The 20,632-nt window shown below is 50.7% G+C and overlaps 1 protein-coding gene across 3 annotated transcripts; it reads right to left on the minus strand.

The window, feature by feature from the left end:
* Positions 1 to 1,759: 1,759 nt before the first annotated feature.
* LOC135537852 (tRNA (cytosine(34)-C(5))-methyltransferase, mitochondrial-like) lies at positions 1,760 to 18,429 on the minus strand. Of its 3 annotated transcripts, XM_064963866.1 has the most exons (7): positions 18,149 to 18,429; positions 17,848 to 17,972; positions 15,520 to 15,657; positions 15,206 to 15,459; positions 11,609 to 11,763; positions 6,153 to 6,280; positions 1,760 to 2,604 (listed from the first exon to the last, which is right to left on the minus strand). In XM_064963866.1, exons 1-7 carry the CDS (start codon positions 18,302 to 18,304, stop codon positions 2,331 to 2,333), a joined length of 1,230 nt encoding a protein of 409 aa, XP_064819938.1. In that variant the 5' UTR covers positions 18,305 to 18,429; the 3' UTR covers positions 1,760 to 2,330. The 3 variants fall into 3 exon arrangements, with proteins under 3 accessions (XP_064819938.1, XP_064819937.1, XP_064819936.1); XM_064963865.1 differs by having other exon boundaries at positions 15,206 to 15,657; positions 17,848 to 17,951; XM_064963864.1 differs by having other exon boundaries at positions 15,206 to 15,657.
* Positions 18,430 to 20,632: the final 2,203 nt, after the last annotated feature.

The raw sequence follows: 20,632 nt of genomic DNA on the forward strand, positions 1-20,632 counted from the left end.
AGTGTCAGTTAGTTCTCTCTGGGTCCAGTGAACGTCTGACAGGAAGTGCCCATGTGTCAACGGTGTGAGTTAGTTCTCTCTGGGTCTAGTGAACGTAGGACAGGAAGTGCCCATGTGTCAGCAGTGTGAGTAAGATCTCTCTGGGTCTAGTGAACGTAGGACAGGAAGTGCCCATGTGTCAGCGGTGTGAGTTAGTTCTCTCTGGGTCTAGTGAACGTCTGACAGGAAGTGCCCATGTGTCAGCGGTGTGAGTTAGTTCTCTCTGGGTCTAGTGAACGTCTGACAGGAAGTGCCCATGTGTCAGCAGTGTGAGTTAGTTCTCTCTGGGTCTAGTGAACGTAGGACAGGAAGTGCCCATGTGTCAGCGGTGTGAGTTAGTTCTCTCTGGGTCTAGTGAACGTAGGACAGGAAGTGCCCATGTGTCAGCAGTGTGAGTTAGATCTCTCTGGGTCTAGTGAACGTAGCACAGGAAGTGCCCATGTGTCAGCAGTGTGAGTTAGTTCTCTCTGGGTCTAGTGAACGTAGGACAGGAAGTGCCCATGTGTCAGCGGTGTGAGTTAGTTCTCTCTGGGTCTAGTGAACGTCTGACAGGAAGTCATTAGCAGCACTGAACGTTCCTCTGAGTTGTGTTCAGGAGAGAAACTCATTTTCCTCCACTAAAGGTTAGGTCACAGACCAGATACCGTTAGAAAAATCACTTTAAGGAAGCTGCTATTCCCAATTCCCTACATAGTGGAATGGAGTCTACCAGGCTATAACAATTTCTTTACACATCTCAAATACCTACCAGGCTATAAAAGTCTCCCCACACATCTCAAATACCAAACCAACTATAGCAGGTTGGGGTCTACCAGGCTATAACAGTCTCCCCACACATCTCAGATACCAAACCAACTATAGCAGGTTGGGGTATACCAGGCTATAGCAGGTTGGGGTATACCAGGCTATAACAGCCTCTCCACACAGCTCACATACCAAACCAACTATAGCAGGTTGGGGTCTACCAGGCTATAACAACCTCTCCACACAGCTCACATACCAAACCAACTATAGCAGGTTGGGGTCTACCAGGCTATAGCAGGTTGGGGTCTACCAGGCTATAGCAGGTTGGGGTCTACCAGGCTATAGCAGGTTGGGGTCTACCATGCTATAACAGCCTCTCCACACAGCTCACATACCAAACCAACTATAGCAGGTTGGGGTCTACCAGGCTATAGCAGGTTGGGGTCTACCAGGCTATAGCAGGTTGGGGTCTACCAGGCTATAGCAGGTTGGGGTCTACCATGCTATAACAGCCTCTCCACACAGCTCACATACCAAACCAACTATAGCAGGTTGGGGTCTACCAGGCTATAGCAGGTTGGGGTCTACCAGGCTATAGCAGGTTGGGGTCTACCAGGCTATAGCAGGTTGGGGTCTACCAGGCTATAGCAGGTTGGGGTCTACCAGGCTATAGCAGGTTGGGGTCTACCAGGCTATAACAGCCTCTCCACACAGCTCACATACCACAGATACAACATCACTCCAGCTCACAGGTGAAACAGCTACAGTGGGGCAAAAGTATTTAGTCAGCCACCAATTGTGCAAGTTCTCCCACTTAAAAAGATGAGAGAGGCCTGTAATTTTCATCATAGATACACTTCAACTATGACAGACAAAATGAGAAAAACAATCCAGAAAATCACATTGTAGGATTTTTAATGAATTTATTTGCAAATTATGGTGGAAAATAAGTATTGTGTATATATGTGTGTATATATATATACATATATATATATTCTCAAAGAAACTACAGGTAGTTTGAAAACTTGGCCTCATATTTCTGTCATGCTGCTTTGTTGACAATTCAAACCATAATGCACCTCGGGTATTCAGCCAATCAGCAGCCGACCACTGCTTCTTTGTATCAAAAACTGTTGTGGGTCAGAGGTCATTGGGATTTATTCTTTATTTAACCTTTATTGAAGAGTTCAGTGGGTCTTCTTGATGCCAGATAGAAACCTGGGCAAAGAGCGTGTGAAACAAAGTGGGCTTCCTAAATAGCACCCTATTCCCTATATAGTGCACTACTTGTGTGTGCTATATATAGAGTGGCATTTGGAACACAGCCCTAGAGAGGTAGCTCGTTAGCAGTAGCCGTCACATGGAAACATGTTGCATTGTGGAATCCATCGAAGACCAGCCTCAGCGTCTGACATGCTCAGTCAGCGAGTCAATCAACCAATCAGCGAGTCCTCTTGATATACGTGACAGGAAGTCAGCGAGTCAATTAACCAATCAGTGAATCCTCTTGATATACGTGACAGGAAGTCAGCGAGTCAATCAACCAATCAGTGAATCCTCTTGATGCGCGACAGGAACATGGGCCCCCAGGTCTGACCCTGCTGTGGAACCACAAGGAGGCCTAACGAGGGGGTGTGGCCTAACGGGGTGAAGGTGAAGTGTTCCTGGAGTGGAAGGGCTAGCTCCTCCTCCAGGTCTTGAAGCTCCACCCCTGGACAGCTGTTTAGGACCGCCTCCACCACTTCCTGGTTCTCAGAGCGGGACATCGTGCAGGTGGAGTAGACGGCCACGCCCCCCGGACGCAACGCAGCCAGCGCAGACCTGGGGAACATACAGGATGTGATGAGACAGGATGTGATGAGACAGGATGTGATGAGGCAGGATGTGATGAGGCAGGATGTGATGAGACAGGATGTGATGAGACAGGATGTGATGAGACTGGATGTGATGAGACAGGATGTGATGAGACAGGATGTGATGAGACAGGATGTGATGAGACTGGATGTGATGAGACTGGATGTGATGAGACAGGATGTGATGAGACAGGATGTGATGAGACAGGATGTGATGAGACAGGATGTGATGAGACAGGATGTGATGAGACTGGATGTGATGAGACAGGATGTGATGAGACTGGATGTGATGAGACAGGATGTGATGAGACAGGATGTGATGAGACAGGATGTGATGAGACTGGATGTGATGAGACTGGATGTGATGAGACTGGATGTGATGAGACTGGATGTGATGAGACTGGATGTGATGAGACAGGATGTGATGAGACTGGATGTGATGAGACAGGATGTGATGAGACTGGATGTGATGAGACTGGATGTGATGAGACAGGATGTGATGAGACAGGATGTGATGAGACTGGATGTGATGAGACTGGATGTGATGAGACTGGATGTGATGAGACAGGATGTGATGAGGCAGGATGTGATGAGGCAGGATGTGATGAGACAGATCAGTAGCAGCTGGAGGAGAGGGCTGTGGATTGCTTTTTCAGGTTAAAGGTCAACATAGGCCTGGCCAAGGCCTGTTTTTACACCCCCGGTGTGTCTGTATGTAGACCAGGTGTGTCTGTATGTAGACCAGGTGTGTCTGTATGTAGACCAGGTGTGTCTGTATGTAGACCAGGTGTGTCTGTATGTAGACCAGGTGTGTCTGGATGTAGACCAGGTGTGTCTGGATGTAGACCAGGTGTGTCTGTATGTAGACCAGGTGTGTCTGTATGTAGACCAGGTGTGTCTGTATGTAGACCAGGTGTGTCTGGATGTAGACCAGGTGTGTCTGGATGTAGACCAGGTGTGTCTGTATGTAGACCAGGTATGTCTGGATGTAGACCAGGTGTGTCTGTATGTAGACCAGGTGTGTCTGTATGTAGACCAGGTGTGTCTGTATGTAGACCAGGTGTGTCTGTATGTAGACCAGGTGTGTCTGTATGTAGACCAGGTGTGTCTGGATGTAGGCCAGGTATGTCTGGATGTAGACCAGGTATGTCTGTATGTAGACCAGGTGTGTCTGGATGTGGGCCAGGTATGTCTGGATGTGGGCCAGGTATGTCTGGATGTGGGCCAGGTATGTCTGGATGTGGGCCAGGTATGTCTGGATGTGGGCCAGGTATGTCTGGATGTGGGCCAGGTATGTCTGGATGTGGGCCAGGTATGTCTGGATGTGGGCCAGGTATGTCTGGATGTGGGCCAGGTATGTCTGGATGTGGGCCAGGTATGTCTGGATGTAGACCAGGTGTGTCTGGATGTAGACCAGGTATGTCTGGATGTGGGCCAGGTATGTCTGGATGTGGGCCAGGTATGTCTGGATGTAGGGCCAGGTATGTCTGGATGTAGGGCCAGGTATGTCTGGATGTAGGGCCAGGTATGTCTGGATGTAGGGCCAGGTATGTCTGGATGTAGGGCCAGGTATGTCTGGATGTAGGGCCAGGTGTGTCTGGATGTAGGGCCAGGTGTGTCTGGATGTGGGCCAGGTGTGTCTGGATGTAGGCCAGGTATGTCTGGATGTAGGCCAGGTATCTCTGTATGTGGGCCAGGTATGTCTGTATGTGGGCCAGGTATGTCTGTATGTGGGCCAGGTATGTCTGTATGTGGGCCAGGTATGTCTGTATGTGGGCCAGGTATGTCTGTATGTAGGCCAGGTATGTCTGTATGTGGGCCAGGTATGTCTGTATGTGGGCCAGGTCTGTCTGTACGTGAGCCAGGTATGTCTGTACGTGGGCCAGGTATGTCTGGATGTAGACCAGGTATGTCTGGATGTAGGCCAGGTATGTCTGGATGTAGGCCAGGTATGTCTGTATGTAGACCAGGTATGTCTGGATGTAGACCAGGTGTGTCTGGATGTAGACCAGGTATGTCTGGATGTAGACCAGGTATGTCTGGATGTAGACCAGGTATGTCTGGATGTAGACCAGGTATGTCTGGATGTAGACCAGGTGTGTCTGGATGTAGACCAGGTATGTCTGTATGTAGACCAGGTATGTCTGGATGTAGACCAGGTGTGTCTGTATGTAGACCAGGTGTGTCTGGATGTAGACCAGGTATGTCTGGATGTAGACCAGGTATGTCTGTATGTAGGCCAGGTTTGTCTGTATGTGGGCCAGGTATGTCTGTATGTGGACCAGGTATGTCTGTATGTGGGCCAGGTATGTCTGGATGTGGGCCAGGTATGTCTGGATGTGGGCCAGGTATGTCTGGATGTGGGCCAGGTATGTCTGGATGTGAGCCAGGTATGTCTGGATGTAGACCAGGTGTGTCTGTATGTAGACCAGGTATGTCTGGATGTAGACCAGGTATGTCTGTATGTAGGCCAGGTATGTCTGGATGTAGACCAGGTATGTCTGTATGTAGGCCAGGTATGTCTGTATGTAGACCAGGTGTGTCTGTATGTAGACCAGGTATGTCTGGATGTAGACCAGGTATGTCTGTATGTAGGCCAGGTATGTCTGTATGTAGGCCAGGTATGTCTGTATGTAGACCAGGTATGTCTGGATGTAGACCAGGTATGTCTGGATGTAGACCAGGTGTGTCTGTATGTAGGCCAGGTATGTCTGTATGTAGGCCAGGTATGTCTGTATGTAGACCAGGTATGTCTGTATGTAGACCAGGTGTGTCTGGATGTAGACGAGGTATGTCTGGATGTAGACGAGGTGTGTCTGTATGTAGGCCAGGTATCTCTGTATGTAGGCCAGGTATGTCTGTATGTAGGCCAGGTATGTCTGTATGTAGACCAGGTATGTCTGTATGTAGGCCAGGTATGTCTGGATGTAGGCCAGGTATGTCTGTATGTAGGCCAGGTATGTCTGTATGTAGGCCAGGTATGTCTGGATGTAGACCAGGTATGTCTGGATGTAGACCAGGTATGTCTGGATGTAGACCAGGTATGTCTGGATGTAGACCAGGTATGTCTGTATGTAGGCCAGGTATGTCTGGATGTAGACCAGGTATGTCTGTATGTAGGCCAGGTATGTCTGGATGTAGACCAGGTATGTCTGTATGTAGGCCAGGTATGTCTGGATGTAGACCAGGTATGTCTGGATGTAGACCAGGTATGTCTGTATGTAGGCCAGGTATGTCTGTATGTAGGCCAGGTATGTCTGGATGTAGACCAGGTATGTCTGGATGTAGACCAGGTATGTCTGTATGTAGGCCAGGTATGTCTGGATGTAGACCAGGTGTGTCTGTATGTAGACCAGGTGTGTCTGGATGTAGACCAGGTATGTCTGGATGTAGACCAGGTATGTCTGGATGTAGGCCAGGTATGTCTGTATATAGGCCAGGTATGTCTATTTTTGGGCCAGGTACGTCTATTTTTGGGCCAGGTATGTCTGTATATTGCCAAGCATGAATTCATACCTGAGCAGTTGTGTCTGTAGTGTTGGCAGCCTGGCCCTCTCCCTCAGCCTCACAGCTCCATGCTGCTCCCCTCCTGGTCCAGAGAACAGCCAGCTACGATCATTAGAACATGGAGCATCCAGCAGAACCTGGGAGGGAGGGGGAAGGGGGAGGGGAAGAGGGAGGAGGAAGAGGGGGGGAGAGGGAGGGAGGGAGGGAGGGAGGGAGGGAGGGAGGGAGGGAGGGAGGGAGGGAGAAGATGTAGGAGGGAGGGAGAAGAGGGAGGGATGGAGGGAGGGATGGAGGGAGGGAGGGAGGGAGGGAGGGAGGGAGGGAGGGAGGGAGAAGAGGGAGGAGGGAGGGAGGGGGAAAAGGGAGGGAGGGGGAAGAGGGAGGGAGAAGAGGGAGGAGGGAGAAGAGGGAGGAGGAAGAGGGAGGGAGAAGAGGGTGGAGGAAGAGGGAGGGAGAAGAGGGAGGAGGGGGAAGAGGGAGGAGGGGGAAGAGGGAGGAGGGGGAAGAGGAGGAGGGGGGGGAGGGGGAAGAGGGAGGAGGGGGAGGGGGAAGAGGGAGGGAGGGGGAAGAGGGAGGGGAGGGGGAGGGGGGAAGAGGGAGGAGGGGGAGGGGGAAAGAAAGGAGGAGGGAGGGCGAAGAGGGAGGAGGGGGGAGAGAGAAGAGGGAGGAGGGGGAGAGAGAAAGACAATTAGAGAATTAATAGGTGGGGAGGGGTCAACAAAACCACTAAATCTAGAGATAGTAAATGAAACCAGCAGCAGGGAGGCATAAGTTGTGGGGGGGGGACAGAGACAGACAGAGATACATGGTGAGAGCACTATTCAAATGACTAGTATTCTAACTCAATGAAGAACACTAATGACAAAACACAGGAAAGATCCCCAGCCTCATGGTCTCTAGCCCCTAAATCCATCAACTGCCTTCTGTTTCAAGAGGAGAAAGAGGAGAGAACAGAGAGGAGGGAGCAGAGGAGAGAGAACAGAGAGGAGAAAACAGAGAGGAGAGTACAGAGGGGAGAAAAGAGAGGGGAGAAAAGAGAGGGGAGAAAAGAGAGGGGAGAAAAGAGAGAGGAGAGAACAGAGGAGAGAGAACAGAGAGGAGAGAACAGAGGAGAGAGAGAGAGAGAGAGGAGAGAACAGAGAGGAGAGAACAGAGGAGAGAGAGAGGAGAGAACAGCGAGGAGAGAACAGAGTAAAGAGAGAACTGAGGGGAGAGAACAGAGGGGAGAGAACAGAGGGGAGAGAACAGAGGGGAGAGAACAGAGGGGAGAGAACAGAGGAGAGAGAACAGAGGAGAGAGAACAGAGGAGAGAGAACAGAGGAGAGAGAACAGAGAGGAGAGAACAGAGGAGAGAGAGAGAGAGAGAGGAGAGAACAGAGAGGAGAGAACAGAGGAGAGAGAGAGGAGAGAACAGCGAGGAGAGAACAGAGTAAAGAGAGAACTGAGGGGAGAGAACAGAGGGGAGAGAACAGAGGGGAGAGAACAGAGGGGAGAGAACAGAGGGGAGAGAACAGAGGAGAGAGAACATAGGAGAGAGAACAGAGGAGAGAGAACAGAGAGGAGAGAACAGAGAGGAGAGAACAGAGAGGAGAGAACAGAGGAGAGAGAACAGAGAGGAGAGAAGAGAGGGGAGAGAAGAGAGGGGAGAGAAGAGAGGGGAGAGAACAGAGGGGAGAGAACAGAGAGGAGAGAAAAGAGGGGAGAGAAAAGAGGGGAGAGAACAGAGGAGAGAACAGAGGAGAGAACAGAGGAGAGAACAGAGAGGAGAGAACAGAGGAGAGAACAGAGGAGAGAGAACAGAGGAGAGAGAACAGAGGAGATAAAAGAGAGGAGATAAAAGAGAGGAGATAAAAGAGAGGAGATAAAAGAGGAGAGAGGAGAGAACAGAGGGGAGAAAACAGAGGGGAGAAAACAGAGGGGAGAAAACAGAGGGGAGAAAACAGAGGGGAGAGAACAGAGGGGAGAGAACAGAGGGGAGAGAACAGAACAGAGCAACAGAGAGAGAAGAGAGAACAGAGCAGAGAGAGAACAGATGAGAGAGAAGAGAGAGGAGAGAACAGAGAACAGAGAACAGAGGAGAAAAGAGAGGAGAGAACAGAACAGAGCAACAGAGAGAGAAGAGAGAGAACAGAGGGGAGAGAACAGAACAGAGCAACAGAGAGAAAAGAGAGAGAACAGAGCAGAGAGAGGATGACTGTAATGTAGAGTCTCTGTGTGATGCTAGCTGCTGAGGGGGGATGAGATAGGATGGGTTTTCCTCCGGCGGGTCGAGGCGTGGGCTCCTCCCCTCCACAGGGCCTCTACAGTCAGTGAGACGGCACTAATGAGTGTCACAGAGGAGAACAAGAGCTAATCCTATAGCCCTCTGTGGGAGAGGAGATAAGAGAGAGGCAGGGCGGAGAGAGGAAGGGGGGAGTGAGGAAGAGAGGCAGGGGGAGAGAGGAAGAGAGGCAGGGGGGAGAGAGGAAGAGAGGCAGGGGGAGAGAGGAAGAGGGAGAGAGGAAGAGAGGAAGGGGGAGAGAGGAAGAGAGGCAGGGGGGAGAGAGGAAGAGAGGAAGGGGGAGAGAGGAAGAGAGGCAGGGGGGAGAGAGGAAGGGGGAGAAAGGAAGGGGGGAGAGAGGAAGGGGGAGAGAGGAAGGGAGGCAGGGGGAGAGAGGAAGAGAGGCAGGGGGGAGAGAGGAAGAGAGGCAGGGGGAGAGAGGAAGAGAGGCAGGGGGAGAGAGGAAGAGAGGCAGGGGGGAGAGAGGAAGAGAGGCAGGGGGAGAGAGGAAGAGAGGCAGGGGGAGAGAGGAAGAGAGGCAGGGGGAGAGAGGAAGAGAGGGGAGGGAGACAGAGCACACAAATAATTATACCTACCTCGGCACAAACATCAACACTGCAGTTAACCCACTGTTCCTAGACCAGTTAACCCACTAGACCAGCTAACCCACTGTTCCTCGGCCAGTTAACCCACTGTTCCTAGACCAGTTAACCCACTGTTCCTAGACCAGTTAACCCACTGTTCCTAGACCAGTTAACCCACTGTTCCTAGACCAGTTAACCCACTGTTCCTAGACCAGTTAACCCACTGTTCCTAGACCAGTTAACCCACTGTTCCTAGACCAGTTAACCCACTGTTCCTAGACCAGTTAACCCACTGTTCCTAGACCAGTTAACCCACTGTTCCTAGACCAGTTAACCCACTGTTCCTAGACCAGTTAACCCACTGTTCCTAGACCAGCTAACCCACTGTTCCTAGACCAGTTAACCCCACTGTTCCTAGACCAGTTAACCCCACTGTTCCTAGACCAGTTAACCCCACTGTTCCTAGACCAGCTAACCCACTGTTCCTAGACCAGTTACCAAGCCACTGTTCCTAGACCAGTTAACCCACTGTTCCTAGACCAGTTAACCCACTGTTCCTAGACCAGTTACCAAGCCACTGTTCCTAGACCAGTTAACCCACTGTTCCTAGACCAGCTAACCCACTGTTCCTAGACCAGTTACCAAGCCACTGTTCCTAGACCAGTTAACCAAGCCACTGTTCCTAGACCAGCTAACCCACTGTTCCTAGACCAGCTAACCCGCTGTTCCTAGACCAGCTAACCCGCTGTTCCTAGACCAGCTAACCCACTGTTCCTAGACCAGTTAACCCACTGTTCCTAGACCAGTTAACCCGTTCCTCTGCCGTTGTTGTAAATAAGAACTTGTGTTAACTGACTTGTCTAGTTAAATTAAAAAAGGCTGTGAAACATCTTGTATGCCATCGAAAGGAACTTGAAAACTCAACCTCCCAATTAGGATCTGACAAAAATGATTTTCCCCTCTATGGTTGTGAAATCTGGAGTCCACTCACTAACCAAAATGGGACAAAAACCACAATCTATTGAGATTCTGCAGAATTCTGCAACAACAACAACAACAACACTTTGTGTACAAGGCAAAACCCAAAACAACATACAGAGCAGAACGAGGACTATAGCCGTACACAGAGACAAACATGGTATCTAGGAGATCATGTGACTCTGAGGAAGTAGATAACAGACCCCCCCCCCAAACACGGACGACGCTGGGCCAATTGTGAGACGCCCTATGGGGGTCCAGATCCCAGCCGGGTTGTGATACAGCCCGGGATTGAACCAGGGTCTGTAGTAACGCCTCTAGCACAGAGATGCAGTGCCTTCGACCACCATGGAGTTTTTAACTTGTCTAAAAAAAATATATATTATATATTATTTTGCAAATAAAGAAATCTAAACAAAGATAAATGGTTCCCGTTATGTGTGAGTCCATTACTGTATTCATACTGGCATATTGTCCTTCAACAGAAAACGTTCAGAAAAGCTGCAGTGTCTTTCAACTGATCTGGGCTGTTATGTTGTTTCCAGGCATTTCGCTGCAACAACACCTGCTAAACACGCGCGTATGTGACCAAATAAACGGGAGACGATTTGACGACCGCTCAGAGGAACAACAGCGCCCCCTGCTGGATCTGCAGGTCGGAGACGCTCACTTCAGAGAAATTAAAACCTGTTGTTGACATCAAATCAAATCAAATTTATTTATATAGCCCTTCGTACATCAGCTGATATCTCAAAGTGCTGTACAGAAACCCAGCCTAAAACCCCAAACAGCAAGCAATGCAGGTGTAGAAGCACATGGCTCTTCCTCAGTCCACGACTCCTTGCAGCCTGTCTCCTCGCCCCTTCTTAAAACCACTTGGAGAAACCAGTCTGAAGGGAGGGAGTGTCTCCTATAGAAACGGATGGGAAGGAAGCAGGTAAGGAGATAGGATGCACGACACACTGAGAGGGAGTGTCTCCTATAGAAACGGATGGGAAGGAAGCAGGTAAGGAGATAGGATGCACGACACACAGAGGGAGCGTCTCCTATAGAAACAGATGGGAAGGAAGCAGGTAAGGAGATAGGATGCACGACACACTGAGAGGGAGTGTCTCCTATAGAAACGGATGGGAAGGAAGCAGGTAAGGAGAGGATGCACGACACACTGAGAGGGAGTGTCTCCTATAGAAACGGATGGGAAGGAAGCAGGTAAGGAGATAGGATGCACGACACACAGAGGGAGCGTCTCCTATAGAAACAGATGGGAAGGAAGCAGGTAAGGAGATAGGATGCACGACACACTGAGAGGGAGTGTCTCCTATAGAAACGGATGGGAAGGAAGCAGGTAAGGAGAGAGGATGCACGACACACTGAGAGGGAGTGTCTCCTATAGAAACGGATGGGAAGGAAGCAGGTAAGGAGATAGGATGCACGACACACAGAGGGAGCGTCTCCTATAGAAACAGATGGGAAGGAAGCAGGTAAGGAGATAGGATGCACGACACACTGAGAGGGAGTGTCTCCTATAGATACAGATGGGAAGGAAGCAGGTAAGGAGAGAGGATGCACGACACACAGAGGGAGCCCTTGTGTCTTGAACGCAGGATGACAAAAAAAAAAACATGTCCGTTTTCTTCCCTCACCTTGTCATACATTCCGGCTTCAGTCTGCCCAAAGATCCGTCCATCCTGATTGGACACGGTGACAGTGCTGCTCAGCCATTGGGGGATGAAGGATTCCAGGGTTTTGGCCAGCCAATCACGTCGGTGTGGGTCCATTTCATTACAACACAACCGAGCTGGAACACAACGACAGATAAGACTGACTCAAGTTATCAATATAACGGTGTTCACCAGTCAGGGGGGGGGACACCCCATTAATGAGTTTAACAGGACCTGGGTTAGCAGTCAGGGGGGGGGACACCCCATTAATGAGTTTAACAGGACCTGGGTTAGCAGTCAGGGGGCACCCCATTAATGAGTTTAACAGGACCTGGGTTAGCAGTCAGGGGGGACACCCCATTAATGAGTTTAACAGGACCTGGGTTAGCAGTCAGGGGGGACACCCCATTAATGAGTTTAACAGGACCTGGGTTAGCAGTCAGGGGGGACACCCCATTAATGAGTTTAACAGGACCTGGGTTAGCAGTCAGGGGGGGGGACACCCCATTAATGAGTTTAACAGGACCTGGGTTAGCAGTCAGGGGGGGGACACCCCATTAATGAGTTTAACAGGACCTGGGTTAGCAGTCAGGGGGGGGGGACACCCCATTAATGAGTTTAACAGGACCTGGGTTAGCAGTCAGGGGGACACCCCATTAATGAGTTTAACAGGACCTGGGTTAGCAGTCAGGGGGGCACACCCCATTAATGAGTTTAACAGGACCTGGGTTAGCAGTCAGGGGGACACCCCATTAATGAGTTTAACAGGACCTGGGTTAGCAGTCAGGGGGGCACACCCCATTAATGAGTTTAACAGGACCTGGGTTAGCAGTCGGGGGGGACACCCCATTAATGAGTTTAACAGGACCTGGGTTAGCAGTCAGGGGGGACACACCCCATTAATGAGTTTAACAGGACCTGGGTTAGCAGTCAGGGGGGGACACCCCATTAATGAGTTTAACAGGACCTGGGTTAGCAGTCAGGGGGGGGGGGGACACCCCATTAATGAGTTTAACAGGACCTGGGTTAGCAGTCAGGGGGAGACACCCCATCAATGAGTTTAACAGGACCTGGGTTAGCAGTCAGGGGGACACCCCATTAATGAGTTTAACAGGACCTGGGTTAGCAGTCAGGGGGCACACCCCATTAATGAGTTTAACAGGACCTGGGTTAGCAGTCAGGGGGGGGGACACCCCATTAATGAGTTTAACAGGACCTGGGTTAGCAGTCAGGGGGGACACCCCATTAATGAGTTTAACAGGACCTGGGTTAGCAGTCAGGGGGGACACACCCCATTAATGAGTTTAACAGGACCTGGGTTAGCAGTCAGGGGGGGGACACCCCATTAATGAGTTTAACAGGACCTGGGTTAGCAGTCAGGGGGCACACCCCATTAATGAGTTTAACAGGACCTGGGTTAGCAGTCAGGGGGGGGGGGACACCCCATTAATGAGTTTAACAGGACCTGGGTTAGCAGTCAGGGGGGGGACACCCCATTAATGAGTTTAACAGGACCAGGGTTAGCAGTCAGGGGGGACACCCCATTAATGAGTTTAACAGGACCTGGGTTAGCAGTCAGGGGGGACACCCCATTAATGAGTTTAACAGGACCTGGGTTAGCAGTCAGGGGGACACACCCCATTAATGAGTTTAACAGGACCTGGGTTAGCAGTCAGGGGGGGGGGCACCCCATTAATGAGTTTAACAGGACCTGGGTTAGCAGTCAGGGGGGACACCCCATTAATGAGTTTAACAGGACCTGGGTTAGCAGTCAGGGGGGACACCCCATTAATGAGTTTAACAGGACCTGGGTTAGCAGTCAGGGGGGGACACCCCATTAATGAGTTTAACAGGACCTGGGTTAGCAGTCAGGGGGGACACCCCATTAATGAGTTTAACAGGACCTGGGTTAGCAGTCAGGGGGGGACACCCCATTAATGAGTTTAACAGGACCTGGGTTACCAGTCAGGGGGGGACACCCCATTAATGAGTTTAACAGGACCTGGGTTAGCAGTCAGGGGGGACACCCCATTAATGAGTTTAACAGGACCTGGGTTAGCAGTCAGGGGGGGACACCCCATTAATGAGTTTAACAGGACCTGGGTTAGCAGTCAGGGGGGACACCCCATTAATGAGTTTAACAGGACCTGGGTTAGCAGTCAGGGGGGGACACCCCATTAATGAGTTTAACAGGACCTGGGTTAGCAGTCAGGGGGGGGGGACACCCCATTAATGAGTTTAACAGGACCTGGGTTAGCAGTCAGGGGGACCCCATTAATGAGTTTAACAGGACCTGGGTTAGCAGTCAGGGGGGGACACCCCATTAATGAGTTTAACAGGACCTGGGTTAGCAGTCAGGGGGGGGGGCACCCCATTAATGAGTTTAACAGGACCTGGGTTAGCAGTCAGGGGGGCACCCCATTAATGAGTTTAACAGGACCTGGGTTACCAGTCAGGGGGGACACCCCATTAATGAGTTTAACAGGACCTGGGTTACCAGTCAGGGGGGACACCACATTAATGAGTTTAACAGGACCTGGGTTAGCAGTCAGGGGGGACACCCCATTAATGAGTTTAACAGGACCTGGGTTAGCAGTCAGGGGGGGGACACCCCATTAATGAGTTTAACAGGACCTGGGTTAGCAGTCAGGGGGACCCCATTAATGAGTTTAACAGGACCTGGGTTAGCAGTCAGGGGGGGACACCCCATTAATGAGTTTAACAGGACCTGGGTTAGCAGTCAGGGGGACACCCCATTAATGAGTTTAACAGGACCTGGGTTAGCAGTCAGGGGGGACACCCCATTAATGAGTTTAACAGGACCTGGGTTAGCAGTCAGGGGGACCCCATTAATGAGTTTAACAGGACCTGGGTTAGCAGTCAGGGGGACACACCCCATTAATGAGTTTAACAGGACCTGGGTTAGCAGTCAGGGGGGGGGGACACCCCATTAATGAGTTTAACAGGACCTGGGTTAGCAGTCAGGGGGGACACCCCATTAATGAGTTTAACAGGACCTGGGTTAGCAGTCAGGGGGGGGGACACCCCATTAATGAGTTTAACAGGACCTGGGTTAGCAGTCCTACCCTTAAGGGGTTAGCCCCTTACCCACTAACCCCTACACACCCTAACCCCTCAGCCCCTACACACCCTAACCCCTTAGCCCCTTACCCACTTAGTCCCTACACCCTTAGCCCCTTACCCACTAACCCCTTAGCCTCTACACCCTAAACCCTCAGCCCCTGCACCCTAACCCCTACACTCTAACCTCTTATCCCCTACACTCTAACCCCTTAGGCCATACACCCGAACCCCTACACGCTTAGCCCCTACACCCTTAGCCCCTAACCCCTTAGCCCCTATACCATTATCCCCTACACTCTAACCTCTTATCCCCTACACTCTAACCCCTTAGGCCTTACATGCTTAGCCCCTACACCCTTAGCCTCTACTCCCTACACCCTAACCCCTTAGCCCCTACACCCTAACCCCTTAGCCCCTACACCCTTAGCCTCTACTCCCTACACCCTAACCCCTTAGCCCCTACACCCTAACCCCTAACAGTGTAATGCTCCTGACCTGGGTCAGCAGTCTGTAGTATAGCCAAGGCCTTCCCTCCAGGAGCCGAGCAGAGATCCAGGACCCTGTCCCCCTCCTCTACCCCCAGGGCTAAGACAGCCAGCAGGGAGGCAGCGTTCATCAGGTAGTAGGGTTTCAACTGGCCCTGGCGGTGAGGAGGAGAGGGGTAACGCACTGGGGAGGGGTGGATGAAACACTGCAGGGAGGGAGGAGGAGGACCGGGGTGAGGGATGGAGCTAGGCTGGGTGGGAGAGGTAGGGTGAGGGATGGAGCTAGGCTGGGTGGGAGAGGTAGGGTGAGGGATGGAGAGAGAGGAGTTAAGAGGCAGGTCCGTGTGGGGCAGTAGGCTGACGAAGCCTTGCCCTTGGAGGCGTTGTTTGACCTCTGACACCGCAGCAAAACGGTTGAGCATCACTCCATACTGCCAGCACGCAGGGTTCAACAACACAGCCCTGTAGGAGACAGGAGGAGAGGAGAAGAGGTTGAGCATCACTCCATACTGCCAGCACGCAGGGTTCAACAACACAGCCCTGTAGGAGACCGGAGGAGAGGAGAAGAGGTTGAGCATCACTCCATACTGCCAGCACGCAGGGTTCAACAACACAGCCCTGTAGGAGACAGGAGGAGAGGAGAAGAGGTTGAGCATCACTCTATACTGCCAGCACGCAGGGTTCAACAACACAGCCCTGTAGGAGACAGGAGGAGAGGAGAAGAGGTTGAGCATCACTCCATACTGCCAGCACGCAGGGTTCAACAACACAGCCCTGTAGGAGACCGGAGGAGAGGAGAAGAGGTTGAGCATCACTCCATACTGCCAGCACGCAGGGTTCAAAAACACAGCCCTGTAGGAGACCGGAGGAGAGGAGAAGAGGTTGAGCATCACTCTATACTGCCAGCACGCAGGGTTCAACAACACAGCCCTGTAGGAGACAGGAGGAGAGGTTGAGCATCACTCCATACTGCCAGCACGCAGGGTTCAACAACACAGCCCTGTAGGAGACCGGAGGAGAGGAGAAGAGGTTGAGCATCACTCTATACTGCCAGCACACAGGGTTCAACAACACAGCCCTGTAGGAGACCGGAGGAGAGGTTGAGCATCACTCCATACTGCCAGCACGCAGGGTTCAACAACACAGCCCTGTAGGAGACCGGAGGAGCTCCTCTGTGGAGATGGGAGATCTTTCCAGAAGGACAACCATCTCTGCAGCACTCCACCAATCAGGCCTTTATTGTAGAGTGGCCAGACGGAAGCCACTCCTCAGTAAAAGGCACATGGCAGCCTGCTTGGAGTTTTCCAAAAGGCACCGAAAAGACTCTCAAACAAGATTCCCTGGTTTGAGGAAATCAAGATTGATCTCTTTGGCCTGAATGCCAAGCGTGCCAAGTCTGGAGGAAACCTGGAACCATCCCTACGATGAAGCATGGTGGTGGCAGCATCATGTCTGGAGGAAACCTGGAACCATCCCTACAATGAAGCATGGTGGTGGCAGCATCATGTCTGGAGGAAACCTGGAACCATCCCTACGGTGAAGCATGGTGGTGGCAGCATCATGTCTGGAGGAAACCTGGAACCATCCCTACGATGAAGCATGGTGGTGGCAGCATCATGTCTAGAGGAAACCTGGAACCATCCCTACGGTGAAGCATGGCGGTGGCAGCATCATGTCTTGAGGAAACCTGGAACCATCCCTACGATGAAGCATGGTGGTGGCAGCATCATGTCTGGAGGAAACCTGGAACCATCCCTACGATGAAGCATGGTGGTGGCAGCATCATGTCTGGAGGAAACCTGGAACCATCCCTACGCTGAAGCATGGTGGTGGCAGCATCATGCTGAGGGGATGGTTTTCAGCGGCAGAAACTGGGAGACTAGTCAGAGTCGAGGGAAAGATGACCAGAGTACAGAGAGATCCTTGATGAAAACCTGCTCAAGACCACAGACTGGGGCGAAGGTTCACCTTCCAACAGGACAACGACCCTAAGCACACAGCCAAGACAACACAGGAGTGGCTTCGGGACAGATCTCTGAATGTCCTTGAGTGGCCCAGCCAGATCCCGGACTTGAACCTGATCTAAAATCTCTGGAGAGAACTGAAAATAACTGTGCAGCGACTCTCCCCATCCAACCTGACAGAGCTTGAGACGATCTGCAGAGAAGAATGGGAGAAACTCCCCAAATACAGGTGTGCTAAGCTTGTAGAATTATACCCAAGAAGACTCCAGGCTGTAATCGCTGCCTAAGGTGCTTCAATAAAGTACTGAGTAAAGGGTCTGAAAACTTACGTGAAAATGTGATTTCAGTTTTTTTTTTTTTTTATACATTTGCAAAACTGTCTAAACCTGTTTTGTCATGATGGGGTATTGTGTGTAGATTGATGAGACATTTTAGAATGAGGCTGTAACATAACAAAATGTGTGTGTGTGTGGGGGGGGTCAATGTGGTCTGAATACTTCCAGAATGCACTGCACAACTTTAGACCAGGACCAATAGGGAATACGGTGCCATTTGGTTAACAGACTACAACAGAGGTCCCATCCGATTTAAGTTCAGAGTAATACAACGATTTATAATATAGTTATTGGCACGTAATGCTGCATAGACTGTATAAAAGGATAAGAGGACGAGTTGAACGCGTACATACCTTGCAGACGGCCATAGGGGGCCAAGTTCCTGACCGTACTGTTGGTCAAAACGGTCCAATATGACTTTACACACCCGTTTCTGTTTACCGGCTCGGGAAGAAACCTGTGAGTTTGAGGAACACGTCTAGATTCAAACAGGAGGACGGCTGATGAGTGTGTGCAACTAAACGTATAACTAATCTAATCATTTATTTGATCATAACCAACAGTGAATTTTTTCATGGTTAATAGCAAAAACAAATCACCCACAAACGTATCGTCTGCTGGTCCTTTTCGTGTATTCGTATGAACCAACCGTACCAGTTCGGTCGGAACAGTTCTCTCCTCTCTCGACAGGTCCTGTCCACGGTCGGGACCGATAACGGAGTTGCACGAGAGTAATCTCAGACATTTCGACGACTGAGAATGTCTCCACCGTAGAATACATAACTCTCCCGAGACTAAACGTCTAAACATTTCATAAATAAATCAGAATTAAATCAATTTAAGCAAACGGTTGGCTGACATTTCATTTGTGTTTTTCTTTAGACATGTCCGTCTCTTATAATTTACCCCCTTCTCCTTGGCTATTTTAAACTCAGTTCCCCTCCCTAACATCAAGCAAAATTGAGACCCAAAGATTTTGGAATTGATACGGGTACAAATCGTATACACCTACTCATTCAAGGGTTTTTCTTTATTTTTACTATTTTCTTAATTGTAGAATAATAGTGAAGACATCAAAACTATGAAATAACACATATGGAATCCTGTAGTTACCAAAAAAAGGTGTGAAATTAAAAATATATATTATATTTGAGATTCTTCAAAGTAGCCACCCTTTGCCTTGATGACAGCTTTGCACACTATTAGCATTCTCTCAACCAGCTTCACCTGGAATGTTTTTCCAACAGTCTTGAAGGAGTTCCCACACATGCTGAGCACTTGTTGGCTGCTTTTCCTTCACTCTGCGATCCAACTCATCCCAAACCATCTCAAATTGGGTTGAAGCAGGGTGATTGTGGAGGCCAATAGAGTTTGGAATAGAGACAAGGGTACAAATCATATAAGCATTTATTAGCATTTTATAACAAAAATGTACAAGGTAGAAAATGTGACTATTAAACGCAAGAATGTAGCTGTGTGACTAAAGTAACATGTTATGGAAATGTACAAGATACATTCACATGGTAAGGTGATACAGGACAAGACTGACCCCGTGACCCCGTTCACATGGTAAGGTGATACAGGACAAGACTGACCCCTGACCCCGTTCACATGGTAAGGTGATACAGGACAAGACTGACCCCTGACCCCGTTCACATGGTAAGGTGATACAGGACAAGACTGACCCCTGACCCCGTTCACATGGTAAGGTGATACAGGACAAGACTGACCCCTGACCCCGTTCACATGGTAAGAAATGGGGTCAGTCTCGGTGGAGTGTAGAAATGGGGTCAGTCTTTATGCAGTGTAGAAACGGGGTCAGTCTCCATGCAGTGTAGAAATGGGGTCAGTCTCTGTGGAGTGTAGAAACGGGGTCAGTCGCAATGGAGTGTAGAAACGGGGTCAGTCTCTATGGAGTGTAGAAACGGGGTCAGTCTCGATGCAGAGTAGAAACGGGGTCAGTCTCTGTGGAGTGTAGAAACGGGGTCAGTCGCAGTGGAGTGTAGAAACGGGGTCAGTCTCTATGGAGTGTAGAAACGGGGTCAGTCTCGATGCAGAGTAGAAACGGGGTCAGTCTCAGTGGAGTGTAGAAACGGGGTCAGTCTCAGTGGAGTGTAGAAACGGGGTCAGTCTCTGTGGAGTGTAGAAACGGGGTCAGTCGCAGTGGAGTGTAGAAACGGGGTCAGTCTCAGTGGAGTGTAGAAACGGGGTCAGTCTCAGTGGAGTGTAGAAACGGGGTCAGTCTCAGTGGAGTGTAGAAACGGGGTCAGTCTCTGTGGAGTGTAGAAACGGGGTCAGTCTCAGTGGAGTGTAGAAACGGGGTCAGTCTCTGTGGAGAGTAGAAACGGGGTCAGTCTCTGTGGAGAGTAGAAACTGGGTGAGTCACGATGCAGAGCAGAAACGGGGTCAGTCTCTGTGGAGTGTAGAAACTGGGTCAGTCTCTGTGGAGTGTAGAAACGGGGTCAGTCTCCATGCAGTGTAGAAACGGGGTCAGTCTCTGTGGAGAGTAGAAACGGGGTCAGTCTCTGTGGAGAGTAGAAACTGGGTGAGTCACGATGCAGAGCAGAAACGGGGTCAGTCTCTGTGGAGTGTAGAAACTGGGTGAGTCACGATGCAGAGCAGAAACGGGGTCAGTCTCTGTGGAGTGTAGAAACGGGGTCAGTCTCTGTGGAGTGTAGAAACGGGGTCAGTCTCAGTGGAGTGTAGAAACGGGGTCAGTCTCAGTGGAGTGTAGAAACGGGGTCAGTCTCTGTGGAGTGTAGAAACGGGGTCAGTCTCAGTGGAGTGTAGAAACGGGGTCAGTCTCAGTGGAGTGTAGAAACGGGGCCAGTCTCAGTGGAGTGTAGAAACGGGGCCAGTCTCAGTGGAGTGTAGAAACGGGGTCAGTCTCAGTGGAGTGTAGAAACGGGGTCAGTCTCTGTGGAGTGTAGAAACGGGGCCAGTCTCAGTGGAGTAAGAAACGGGGTCAGTCTCGGTGGGGTGTAGAAACGGGGTCAGTCTCAGTGGGTGTAGAAACGGGGGTGAGTCACGATGCAGGTAGAAACAGGGGGTCAGTCTCTGTGGAGAAACGGGGTCAGTCTCGGTGGGGGGTAGAAACGGGGTGAGTCTCGATGCAGAGTAGAAACGGGGTCAGTCTCT

This window comes from Oncorhynchus masou, unplaced genomic scaffold, assembly GCF_036934945.1.
Source record: "Oncorhynchus masou masou isolate Uvic2021 unplaced genomic scaffold, UVic_Omas_1.1 unplaced_scaffold_857, whole genome shotgun sequence".
Lineage (NCBI taxonomy): Eukaryota > Metazoa > Chordata > Actinopteri > Salmoniformes > Salmonidae > Oncorhynchus > Oncorhynchus masou.

Bases quoted from the DNA above. Each gene is read 5' to 3' on its own strand.
- LOC135537852 (XM_064963864.1), bottom strand. From the start codon at position 18,304: ATGTTTAGACGTTTAGTCTCGGGAGAGTTATGTATTCTACGGTGGAGA. The intron at 15,658-17,847 runs GTATGTACGCGT...TGTCTCCTACAG, and splicing joins CCCCTATGGCCGTCTGCAAG to GGCTGTGTTGTTGAACCCTG. The intron at 2,605-6,152 runs GTATGAATTCAT...TATGTTCCCCAG, and splicing joins CTACAGACACAACTGCTCAG to GTCTGCGCTGGCTGCGTTGC.